This window comes from Mauremys mutica, chromosome 1, assembly GCF_020497125.1.
Source record: "Mauremys mutica isolate MM-2020 ecotype Southern chromosome 1, ASM2049712v1, whole genome shotgun sequence".
Taxonomy (NCBI): Eukaryota; Metazoa; Chordata; order Testudines; family Geoemydidae; genus Mauremys; species Mauremys mutica.
In genome coordinates this window covers 177,046,164-177,059,254 of record NC_059072.1, presented here as the reverse complement: position 1 = coordinate 177,059,254, position 13,091 = coordinate 177,046,164, and the positions used below count along the sequence as shown (strand labels likewise).

The following is a 13,091-nucleotide window of genomic DNA, read 5'->3' as shown; positions in this document are numbered from 1 at the left end:
ATACAGAAAAACGCCACCACACTTTGGCAGACGCCTGCGTCCATCCCCCCTACGGCTCGTGGGGTTGAGGGCAAATATTCAGTCCCCCCCACGGGCTATGAGTATCTTTATACTCACCCAACCCCGGACTCGTTGGTCGTCCAGTCGGTCAACGACAGGGAGAGGCACGGTCAACCTGCCCCTGCGCCCAAGTCGAAGGACGCGCGGCGAATGGACCTGTTAGGCCGCAAAATCTACTCGGCGGGCGGCCTACAAATGCGCATCGCCAACCAGATGGTCCTCCTCGCCAGGTACGTCTTTGACATCATGACGTCCCTGGCGAAGTTTACAGAGCTCCTGCCGACAGCCTCCCGCCAGGAGTTCTCGGCGATGTTGGACGAGGGAAAGAAATCGTCCAGCTCCTCCATCACGGCCGCCCTCGACGCTGCGGACTCGGGAGCTCGGACCTTAGCCTCCGGCGTGACGATGCGGTGCATCACCTGGCTGCAGTCCTCCACCCTGCCACCGGAGGTGCAATATACACTGCAGGACCTGCCGTTTGACACGCAGGGTCTCTTCTCCGAGAAGACTGATTCCCGGATCCAGACCCTGAAGGACGGTCGCATTGCCATCCGCACCCTCGGGATGCACACGCCGGCAACACAGCGCAGGTCCTTCCGGCAGCAACCCCCCCGGACCTTCCAGCAACAACGCTACCGGCCGTACAATAGCCGGCGACCGGCTCCAAATCGCCGTCGTCCTTCCGGCAATAGGCGTAGCCAGGGCCAGGCCTCTTCCAAGGCCCCTCAGGGGTCCAAGCAGGCCTTTTGATGGGACGCACGAGGACGGCCCATCACTCTCCCTACCGGATCCTACCCCTTTATTTTACAACCGCCTTTCCCATTTCTTTTCGGCGTGGTCCCAATTAACAACAGACAACTGGGTGCTTCAAACAGTCCAGTCGGGATACCGCCTTCAATTTGTTTCGCCCCCGCCTTCCCACCCACCCTCCCTGTCCCTCTTCAGGGACCCCTCTCACGAGCAAGTCCTCTTACAAGAGGTCCAGACTCTGTTGAGCGTGGGTGCCATAGAAGCAGTGCCTCAAGACAGGCGGGGCAGGGGATTCTACTCCCGTTATTTTCTCATCCCCAAAGCGAAAGGGGGGCTACGTCCTATCCTGGACCTTCGCGAGCTGAACAAGTACCTGCTCAAGCCCAAGTTTCGCCTGGTCACCTTGGGGACCATCATTCCCTCTCTGGATCCGGGAGACTGGTTTGCCGCCCTCGACATGAAGGACGCCTACTTCCATGTCGCGATCTATCCTCCCCATGGACGTTACCTCCGGTTTGTGGTCAACAACGCCCACTACCAGTTCGCCGTGTTGCCGTTCGGGCTCTCCACCGCACCGAGGGTATTTACCAAATGCATGGCGGTAGTTGCCGCAGCCCTCCGCCGTCGTCGGATACATGTCTACCCGTATCTCGACGACTGGCTGGTTCGCGGACAGTCTCGACAGCTGGTGATGGGCCAGTTGACAGACATACTGTCCCTCTTCCGACGACTCGGTCTTCTCATCAACACCGAGAAGTCCACCTTGATCCCGTCGCAGCGGGTGGAGTTCATTGGAGCGGTCCTCGACTCCTCGTTGGCCCGGGCTTGCCTACCGCGATCTCGACATCAGGCGATGGTCGCCCTCATCCGGGACCTCGTCTCCTTCCCAACCACGACGGTGCGCTCCTGCCTCCGCCTCCTGGGCCACATGGCATCATGCACGTACGTCACCGCGTACGCGCGCCTTCACCTCCGCCCATTCCAGTCTTGGCTCGCGTCGGTGTACCGGCCGCATCGAGATCCCATCGATATGGTGGTCACAGTCTCCAGGTCAACCCTCGAGTCCCTCAACTGGTGGCTAGACCCGGAGATTGTCTGTGCGGGAGTCCCGTTCCATCCTCCTCGCCCGTCCGCCACTCTGACCACGGATGCCTCAGCGCTCGGTTGGGGAGCTCACCTGGGCGATCTTCACACCCAAGGCCTGTGGTCGCCCCAGGAGCTCGCTCTGCACATCAATGTCCGCGAGCTGCGAGCGATCCGTCTGGCCTGTCGCACCTTCTGCACCCACCTGCAAGGCCGCTGTGTGACAGTGTTCACGGACAATACGTCAGCTATGTTCTACGTGAACAAACAGGGCGGAGCCCGCTCCTCCCTCCTCTGCAAGGAGGCGATGCTCCTGTGGCACCTCTGCGTGACCCACTCCATTCACCTAGAAGCGTCCTTTCTTCCGGGAGTACAGAAGACGCTGGCCGACCATCTCAGCAGGTCTTTCTTCTCCCACGAGTGGTCTCTCCGTCCCGACGTGGTGCACACAATCTTCCTCAGGTGGGGGTTTCCCCGGATAGACCTATTCGCCTCCAAGGCGAACAGGAAGTGCCACCTGTTCTGCTCGTTCCGGGGTCACGCGCCGGGCTCCCTGTCGGACGCCTTCCTGTATTGCTGGAAGGATCACCTCCTCTATGCCTTCCCTCCGTTCCCGCTCGTCCACCGAGTGTTACAGAAGCTTCGGAGGGACAGAGCCACCGTCATTCTCGTGGCTCCGGCCTGGCCGAGGCAACATTGGTACTCCCTGCTGCTCGAGCTCTCCGTTCGGGATCCCATCCCCCTTCCGTTGTGGCCGGACCTCATCACTCAGGACTTCGGCAGACTCCGCCATCCGAGCCTACAGTCCCTCCATCTTACAGCTTGGTACCTGAGTGGTTGACCCACGCAGAGAGGGACTGTTCGGCGGCAGTACAGCAAGTCCTGCTAGAGAGCAGAAAGCCTTCCACTCGCTCCACCTATCTGGCGAAATGGAAGCGGTTCGCACTCTGGTGTGACCAACGAGGCCTCAATCCCTTCGTAGTCCCTGTTCCTACCATCCTGGACTACCTTTGGTACCTTAAGGAGCAAGGTCTTGCGGTCTCCTCCTTAAGAGTTCACCTGGCAGCAGTGTCCACCTTTCGTCCATCCGTGGAAGGTCGGTCCATCTTCTCCAACCAGATGGTTTCCCGCTTCCTTAAAGGCCTGGACCGCTTGTACCCGCCGGTGTGGCGTCCTGCCCCGACCTGGGATTTGAACCTCGTGCTGGCCAAGCTGATGGGTCCCCCCTTCGAGCCCTTGGCCACGTGCTCCCTGCTCTACCTCTCCTGGAAGACGGCCTTCCTCGTCGCCATTACATCAGCGAGACGAGTCTCTGAGCTCCGTGCTCTAACGGTGGGTCCACCCTACACTGTCTTCCACGGGGACAAGGTGCAGCTTCGATCGCATCCGGCCTTCCTCCCTAAGGTGGTCTCGGCCTTCCACCTGAACCAGGAGATCTTCCTCCCGGTCTTCTTTCCGAAGCCGCATGCCTCGCCTCGGGAGCAACAGCTTCACACCCTCGACATCCGCAGGGCGCTCGCTTTTTACATCGAGCGGACGAAGCCCTTCCGGCGTTCGCCCCAGCTGTTTATAGCAGTCGCCGACCGCATGAAGGGCGAGCCGGTCTCCTCACAGCGGATTTCCTCATGGGTTACAGCATGCATTCGGACATGCTACGAGCTTGCTCGCGTGCCACCATGCCGCCTCACTGCTCACTCGACGAGAGCGCACGCCTCGTCCGCCGCCTTCCTGGCCCATGTCCCCATCCAGGACATCTGTAGAGCAGCCACCTAGTCTTCGGTCCACACCTTCGCCTCCCACTACGCGTTGGTGCAGCAGTCTCGAGACGACGCAGCCTTCGGCTCAGCGGTATTACACTCCGCCACGTCTCACTCCGACCCCACCGCCTAGGTAAGGCTTGGGAATCACCTGACTGGAATGCATAGGAGCAATCACTCGAAGAAGAAAAGACGGTTACTCACCGTAGTAACTGTTGTTCTTCGAGATGTGTTGCTCCTATCCATTCCAGACCCACCCTCCTTCCCCACTGTCGGAGTAGCCGGCAAGAAGGAACTGAGGAGCGGACGGGCCGGCTGAGGTATATAGCAGGCGCCATAGCGGCGCCACTCCAGGGGGCGCCAGCCGGCCCGCCGGAGTTGCTAGGGTAAAAAAGTTCCGAGATGCCGTGCACGCGCGGCGCGCACACCTGACTGGAATGGATAGGAGCAACACATCTCGAAGAACAACAGTTACTACGGTGAGTAACCGTCTTTTACATGTAAACGGGCTGACAAAAAAATACTGTATTCCACCAAGAGACTGAGTGTTTTTTTTCTCCCACCCTACGCCTAATTCCTTGCTGGTTGAGGCAGTCAACAAATGAAATAGACATCGATCCCATTTGATTCCATCTGATGAGCTAAAACAGCTAGACCATTGGGCTGCAAAAGCTAATCCTGTGCCTTTTTGCAGTTCAGAGTAGCCAGTTATCAAGACTTTTGCAAACTATTCCAAGGTTTCTTTTTTTATTGAACACCTACCAAAGGACCAGAGGGAACAATTCCAAGCCCTCATAACAGGCCAGACAATCACCAAGGAGGATCATCCCTTCAAGGAGAGCAAGTTGTTCAGTCATGCCACAAACTAGTCTCTTCATTCACTTAGAGACTCCTAGGTGACACTATGATCTCTGGGCATTTATACACCTGCAAAAAGAAAAAATGAAGTGTATCTCAGATGGCTCAACTCTGTCACCCAGTCCACTACCAGCTCAACCTGGCAAAAATAAACCTAGAGTCACTAAGAAAGAGGGCAACCTCTACAATGACTTGCTAGTGGGCAACATCCTCAAAACAACTATTTTGACCCATTGGCCTAGGGTCATGAACTGTCTCCTGCTCTGGATACTACACTGCATCTATCTCCCCTCGAACCCTGTGAGGGTCATCTCCAATTTTCTACCTTCCTGGGAGCTCATCACCTCAGATAGATGGAGCTTGGAGGTTATTTCTGTACATTTTTTCATTGTTCATCTCCTTCCTACTTGCCCCACCCTTCCCCATCTTTCTTCAGGGCCCTTCTGACGAGTGTCTTTTGAAGCAGGAGATCCGGTCCCTCCTAACAATGGGGGTGATAGAACATGTTCCACTGGAATTCATCATGAAATGGTTGTATAACTGATACTTCCTGGTTCCAAATAAGAATGGGATGGAGACAGTTCTGGACTTTAGGACTTTGAACACCTTCATCTATGCACACTTGTTCAGAATGGTAACCCTAGCAGGGACAATTCTCTCCCTGGATCTGGGAGATTGGTTTGTTCTTCAGCCTTCATGATGCTTATTTTCACATAGCCTTGGGCCCCTTGCAGAAGTTTTTCCTACATTTCATGATGGGCAAGGACCACTACTAGTATTGCGTCATGTCCTTCAGCCTCTTCACTGCCCTAAGGATCTTTAGCAAAGTCCTCTCAACAGCTACAGCCCATCTTCTCCTGATGGGAATAATCTTTTTTCCCTACATGAACAATTGGCTCCTAAAAAGGTCATTCATTTCATAGAATCATAGAATATCAGGATTGGAAGGGACCTCAGGAGATGATCTAGTCCAACCCCCTGCTCAAAGCAGGACAAATACCCAGACTTTTTTTTTACCCTAGGTCCCTAAATGGCCCCCTCAAGGATTGAACTCATAACCCTGGGTTTAGCAGGCCAATACTCAAACCACTGAGCTATCCCTCCCCCCCCCAAAACAGGGCTCGTCCGGGATTTGAACCCAGGACCTCTCGTACCCTAAGCGAGAATCATACCCCTAGACCAATGAGCCGCTACAGAAAGCAACCAGCAAGCTCCTTATTTCAGTTCACTCCCTGGGCCTCCGCCTCAACGTGGAAAAATCGTCACTCACCCACTGAATGCATTGACTTCATTGGGGCCACTCTGGATTCATCCACTGTCAGAGCATACTTGCACACAGATAGGTTTGCCCCAAAGTCCAGCCTTCAAACCACAGCAACTACTTGCCTACAGCTTCTGAGCCCTCTGGTATCCTGTACTTTGTAATAGCCTTAGCAAGATTACACTCCCGATGTCTTCACATGTGGTTGAGAACTGTCTACAATCTCCCAACAAGCATAGTCTATCCAAGCAGGTGTCCATTCCTCCAAGGGTCCTTGGTTCTCTAAAGTGATGGAAGGAGCCACAAAAAGTATGTGTAAGAGTTCTGTTCTTGCAGCCTCTGCCCACAGCGATCATCCCAAATGGACGCCTCTCTGATAAGTTGAGGCGGCCCGCACTTTTAGAATTTAGCAATTCAGGGCATATGGACCTCTCAGAAGCCAATCCTTCATATCAACATACTAGAGCTCAGAGCAGTTCACTATGTTGCCAGGTCTTCCTACTCCACATCAGGGGCTACACAATACAAATAATACTGAACAGAGCAGCAAGGTACTATATCAGTCAACAGGGAGAAGCAAGATCCCAGTCATTATGTGCCAAATCCCATAAGACTATGGAACTGGTGCATATCACAGTGCATGCAGATCTTAGCGGTTTATCTACCAGGACTGCAGAACATAGTGGTGGACTCTCTCCGCAGCCATTTCCACATCAACCACAAGTGGGAGCTGAATAATGAGGTATTCAAAAGGATATGTCTTACCACGGGTCATCCGGAGATAGATCTCTCCATGATATCATCCAGTGCAAAGTGCAGATGATTATCTTCCAGGGGAGGGCACAGATGCAACTCAATGAGAGATGCCCTAGTCATCCTTTTGCCTCACGTATTGCTGTACACTTATCCCCCACCATCTTTACTTCTCAAGATCCTAAACAGATTGAAACAGGAAACATTAGTAGCCATTCTTATAGCACCATTGTGATTGTGATAGATGTGGTTCTCAGAGTTGGTTTGTGTGTCTTGGCAACCACCTCTCTCCACCTCCCTGGACAGCGAATCTCCTCATGCAGGAGTCATGCTTAATCATGCACCTCAAGACCTGGTTTCTAAATGGCTCTCTCGTATAGAACAGGACTGCTTCCCAGATGTGTACAAACAGTACTGCTTAATAGTAGAAAACCCACGACAAAGAAGACTTGTCTGCAGAAGTGGAAATACTTCCAGGCTCCTCTCCAGTCCTGCCTGACCCACATTCTTGATTACATTCCAAATTTTAAAAACACTCATTTATTGCTGAGCTTGATTAAGGTTCACCTGGCTGCCATGCAGTCTTTCACTCCCCCTTCCCTGAAAGGTTTTCAATCTTTACTCACCCAACCACTATGAGGTAAGTTTAATTAATCAGGAAATTCACCTACTGGTGTTTTATCCCAAGTCTCACTCATCAAGAGAAGAAGCAACCCTCCATACACAATGTAGGAAAGACTCTCGCCTTCTTCCGTAACCAGACTAAACTCTTTAAGCCAGGGTTTCTCAAACAGGGGTCACCGCTTGTGTAGGGAAAGCCCCTGGTGGGCCAGACCGGTGTGTTTACCTGCCCCATCTGCAGGTCTGGTCATTCGTGGCTTCCACTGGCCACAGATCGCTGCTCCGGGCCAAAAGGAGCTGCTGGAAGCGGCAGCCAGTAAGTCCCTTGGCCCGCGCCACTTCCAGCAGCTCCCATTGGCCCAGAGCAGTGATCCGCGGCCAGTGGGAGCCGCAATCGGCCGGACTTGCAAACGGGGCAGGTAAACACAGCGGCCCAGCCTGCCAGGGGCTTTCCCTACACAAGCGGCAACCCCTGTTTGAGAAACCCTGCTTTAAGCTAACCTGGATCACAGAATGAATGAAGAGGCATCCTATCTCTACACAAAGACTGTCCAAATATGTTTTGGGATGTAACTTGACCTGTTATAATGCTTCAGGGACTCGTCACTCTTCTAGAGTGTTTGCCTGTTTCACCAAGGCTCAGTCTACCTCTGTGGCCCTACCGAAAAGTATGCTCTGATCTCCAGTGCACGTTTTCCCAGCAGTATGCTATCGTGCCTGCTTCCAGAGCTGATGTGGCTTTCAGTGACGTCATTCTATAGTCTGTACTCAATCTACGTCATCAGCACCCTCCTCCATAACTGAGGTACTACTCAAGGAGCTCCTGAAGTGGAGTACCCATAGGGACTCTGTTTGAAGAAGGAGGAGAGGTTACTTACCTTGTGCGGTAACTGGAGTTCTTCAAGATGTGTCCCCCTGTGGATTCTTCACTACCCACCCTACTTCCTGTCTGTCTCAATCTCTTCTCACTGGACTTCCTTGGTTGAGAAGGAATAGGAGTGGCAGTGGTTCACCCCCCATCTATCCTTGTATCATAGCATAAGGATATCTAGGGCACAGGTGCAGACCCACAGACACTGCTGATGAAAATCACCAGTCAAGAGTGCACAGATGTGTGCACATCTGAAGTGGAACACCCATATGGACACACATCTCAAAGAACTCCAGATACTGTACACGGTGGGTAACCGTTCCTTATTTAAGTTAAACCAAAGGGCAAATATTGGTAGGAAGAGCATAAATAGCAGAGTTGGACGTTGTTCAGGGGGCTGTCACAAGCCTCCTAATAAATCTGTCCAATCTAAGCACAGATCAGAACCATCTCCAAAATGGTTGAAATAACAAGGTTTCAGATGCATAAACCCTGCTAGAGTATCCACATTGCCTCTCTGGGAGCCAGTTAATGGGCTTAGGAATACACAGAATTATGGGACATATGAGGTAGCATCTCACAATTCATACAGGTTTCCTCTTCTGACCGTGTAGCTTGGTGAACCATCAATGGGTTTAGTCTACTTTTCAAATCCACATTGGTATCTTTTTTTTCCCTTTACATGCATTGTGCAATTTACCAGACTGCCTGTTCTTTTTCTCTGGCTTGGAAGTAGCCACTCTTCATTCCCTTAGTTTGTTGATATGAGGCTGGGTTGTGGGACTAGCTTTAGAGGAGAATACAGTAAGCACTGTTCACAGTCCAACTAAACCACTTTTAAACTACACTGTGTTCAACCCAACCAACCCCGCCAATCTCTCTTCTTTTTTTTTTTAAAAGGATTTTTCGGCTCTGTTACAAAATGGGTTTTAAATTTTGTAGATTTAAACTATATTAACTACTCCTATACCATGCTGTTTTCTTTAAGGTGGTTTAAAGTATATACCATGGGCAAGACCTTTGCCCTTGCAAAAACTACCAAAGGATTTTTAGTGACCACAACCAGGAAATAAATTTTCTAATGAAACTTTTTAAAATGATAGCTCCTGAAGAATAGTGCCCTTGAGCCACCTGCAAGATGGGTAACTCACTACTTACTAAAAGGATAGAGACTTCTTCTTCTGAGGCATCAGGCCACACTGGGTTTTCTTTGGAGGTCTCCAGTCCAATTAATGATGGGACTCCCTACTATTTAATTGAATTTGATAAGAGCCCACCCCTGTGTGTAAAACACTTTAAGATCCTTTTATATATAAATGCTAGTGCAAGCAGAATGCTTGATACAGAGTCAAAACCCTCCATTTGGAAAAGTAACTCCAGATGTAGTGGTAAAGATGGTCTGGCTGGCTGCAAATTTCCTGACTTCTTTGGACAGACATGTGATGTTGATGGAATAGTTGACCATTATTGAGAACAGTTTAACTTTTCTTCTGCTTCTGAAACAGATCTGCTGGAGAGACTCAGTTTGAACCTCAAAATATAAAATACAGTAAAAGTTGAGATGAGCACCTTGGCTTATGGACAAATCTGATCCTCTCACCATCTCCAGGATCAGAGGGGTAGCCGTGTTAGTCTGGATCTGTAAAAGCAGCAAAGAGTCTTGTGGCACCTTATAGACTAACAGACGAAGTGGGTATTCACCCATGAAAGCTCATGCTCCAAAACGTCTGTTAGTCTATAAGGTGCCACAAGACTCTTTGCTGCATCTCCAGGATGTTGCACTGAATTGTTGCCCTGAAATAATTAGTATTTCCCAATTCTTTTATTTGAATTTCTCTTTTTTGGAGTTAAGTAGGTACATCTCCAATTCTGCTCCCAAGAGTTATAGTGTTTGCTGTAAATGCTTGAATTAATATTTGGTGGGATGTGGCGCTCCATGATAATGTGGAGACCAAGCCAAAGACATCTGAGATATCCTGGAAAGAGTTCAGTTTAAAGTGTGAGAGACTTGGAAAGACTGAATCTTTTTTGTCATCATCTGGATTGGCATATGTTAATGAATCCCTCTGTCTTTCTCTCTGTGCAGGGTGATGTTGGGCTCGCTATGGGCAAACTCTATGGAAATGACTTCAGCCAAACTACCATCTCTCGCTTTGAAGCCTTGAACCTCAGCTTTAAAAACATGTGCAAGTTAAAGCCACTTCTGGAAAAGTGGCTCAATGATGCAGGTGAATGAGTCTGTGAACTTCTTCACAATCGCACCACAAATCTTCCATGTTGTCTGGGGTCCTGGCAGGAAATACTTCATTAAAATAGGGTCATGCCGTCAAAAAGTTCGGGAACCCCTGCATTAGAATTTTATCCAGCTACAATTAAAGTCAGTTGAAAGACTCCTATTGACTTCAACAGTAGTTTAATTGGAACCTAAGTAGAAGTACATAGAAGGATGTAGCATCTCAGCCAGGACCCTGTGTATTCCATGATTGTGCAATTTGCTACAAAATTGTACTCCAGGATTTCAGCTTACTTTTTTAAATGAAAGTTTCTGGCCCTCACAGTTACAAAGATAATCTTGGAAACATGAGCTGAATGTAATTGATGCCCATCTGAGTCTGCAAGGAATCTAGAACAGTAGTTCTGAGTGGTGTGAGCTGCCCTTTTCATCTCACTCAGAGCTTGTGGACTCCATGATTCTGCAGCTGAATTCATTATTTATTATTATTCCAGCATTTTGCTTCCTATCTGACCTGACCTGACCTGCCTTCAACTGCCTCTTGTCCTGCACCCTTTCCAACAATGGGGAATTAACTGGATTACAGTACTTCCTTCACTGTTCTATAGAATCAGGAGAGTGGGGAGGTCAGGGAGCCAGAGCTCAAGTCCAGCTTTCAGTGAGGGAAGGAGAGGGCCAGAAGTGTGTGATAGCCATCTGGGTTATCTAGAGCAGCGGTTCTCAACTGGGGGTCCGCGGCCTCTTGGGTGTCCATGAGCCCTTTCAGGGGGGCCGTGGAGCCCCATGGCTAAAACCCAGTTCCCCCAAGCCCCACCACTTAACTCGAGCGGAGTTGGCTTGAGCCCCACCAGCCCTTGCCCCTCCCCGTCCCCCCCCCCGAAGTAAAACTATGCCAATGCCCAAGGGTCCCTGGAGCCCCGCGCTCTCCCCGCTCTCCGGCCCCTGGCATTTTTATAGCATGTTGAAGGGGACCTCAGCAAGAAAAAGGTTGAGAACCCCTGATCTAGAGAATATAGCATCAGACAACACCTTGGTAGCTGAGATGAGCCACTGAAGCCAACTACTAGTTCCCTCCTTCCCAGGCACATGTGGAGCAGGGGAAAGAGATTCTGTACTACGCTGCTCAGACAACTGCTGAAGCTCATAGAGCTGGGCTGTGGGGAATAGTGAAAAAAATCCATAATTATTAAGAATTATTGCTGAAAATAATCATTGATGAATTGTACATCAATGAATATTTTAACTGCCATAGTAACGTGTGTTTGAAGCATGAGGGATGGGAATGAAGGGTATTTCATGGAGATGCAACGAATTAACATTGCTGTGGAATTTAGGAGTTCTTCCAGTAGTGTGCCTACAGGTGCTCCACTCCAGGTGCAATAGCACTCCCCGTGGCTTCAATCAGAGATTTTTCATAGCAGTGTCTGTTCGGACCATGTGTGCAATAGTCTTGTGCCCGATCCTGTTGTTATCTAGCACTGCGCAGGCAAACCACCCTCAGTTCCTTCTCAATCACCTTGGCCTGAGACTGACCTCTAGTAGTTGTCCTTTCAGATCTCCTCAACCTTACTGTTAGTTAGTGGTTGTGTTAATATTAATGTTACTTCATTGTAGTCAATTTCCTTTATTCTAGCTTCTTAAAAAAAATCTCTTTTTTTATACTCTATTTTGATAAGTTTTAGATGGTTAGACATTTTCTGTCTGCATGGCAATGCCTGGTTGTCCAGGCTTTAAACACTATTTATCATGCCAGGAGGTGATGGTAGTTAGTGTCAGACATTCATGATGTATCCGGGGCCTTGCGAAGTCACATGTCACTCAAAAGTATAACTTTTTGTCTGGCGTTGAAATCAAGAGCCAGGAAAAACTGAGAAATTAAGCTTCGCCTCCTTATGATGGGGAGCTCTCTACGTCCAGCCTCTGATACAAGTCAAGGGACCCCCACTGTACACCAGTCCCCAGATAAGTCAGCTGTCTTGGAACACCACACTTCTAGGATGCCCAAGAGGAAGATACAGGACTCCTCTCACAAGCTCTCGAAGGATCATGCCCCAGGTTCTCCAGGTAGAGATTCTACCTCTAAAAAGCTGAGGTTGTTGCTACTCTGGCACCACCGGCTTTCCAGTTAGGTACTGACGAGGTTCCTGGTCCCACTGGTACCCAGAGCATAGCTAGCCTGCATGGCAGCAGGGCTTCAGCTTCAGAGACACCCTCGATACCAGCATCAGACAAAGGCAGGAAGAACAGCTCTTCCTCTGCTCCCTCAGTAACGAAGAAGCCCGCTCGGGCTCCAACTGCACCTCCCTCAGAACGCACAAAGCACTTGGCAACATCAAAGTCTACAGCACCAACAACACCCTCAGCCACAACTACTGTACTACACTTGTCAGCCTCGGTACTGATGCCCCTCGCAGTACCGCAGGCGTTCCATGGTCCTCGGGACCTGCTTGTATCAGAGACTGCTCAGCTCCGGCGTGCTCTCAATATTGAGGACATCCAGATCACCTCAGGTGTTCCTGGCACCAATTATTTCACCTCAGGTTTCTCAAGGTGCTCCATCATTCCTGAGTGAACCAGAGGAGAAGGCTTCTGTTGAGGATCTGACCTCGATCTGACAAGTGTCGGTCCAGGGCTCTCTTCCTCACTCCTTCAGAGATCCCTTTCCAGAGGCTTTGACTGAAGCTGCGACTGTTCACGGCCCATGATTACCTAGTGCCTTACTGGTATGAGCACCTTTGGGTGCCTCCACCAATGCCTTATGTTTCTCCTCCTTGGCCATATTGGGACTTCAGGCTGTTTATAGTCAACAGTTCTCCAGGACATCCAGTACTACCCACCATGGGC

At 50.3% G+C, this 13,091-nt stretch overlaps 1 protein-coding gene across 2 annotated transcripts in view; it reads left to right on the top strand.

Moving 5' to 3' along the window:
* Positions 1–13,091, top strand: part of POU2F1 (POU class 2 homeobox 1) — a 235,728-nt gene that overhangs the window by 192,120 nt on the left and 30,517 nt on the right. For both annotated transcript variants that reach the window (XM_045001982.1, XM_045001981.1), the window contains exon 10: positions 10,101–10,242. In XM_045001982.1, the coding sequence (XP_044857917.1) occupies positions 10,101–10,242 (142 nt within the window). The remainder of the gene's footprint in view (positions 1–10,100; positions 10,243–13,091) is intronic.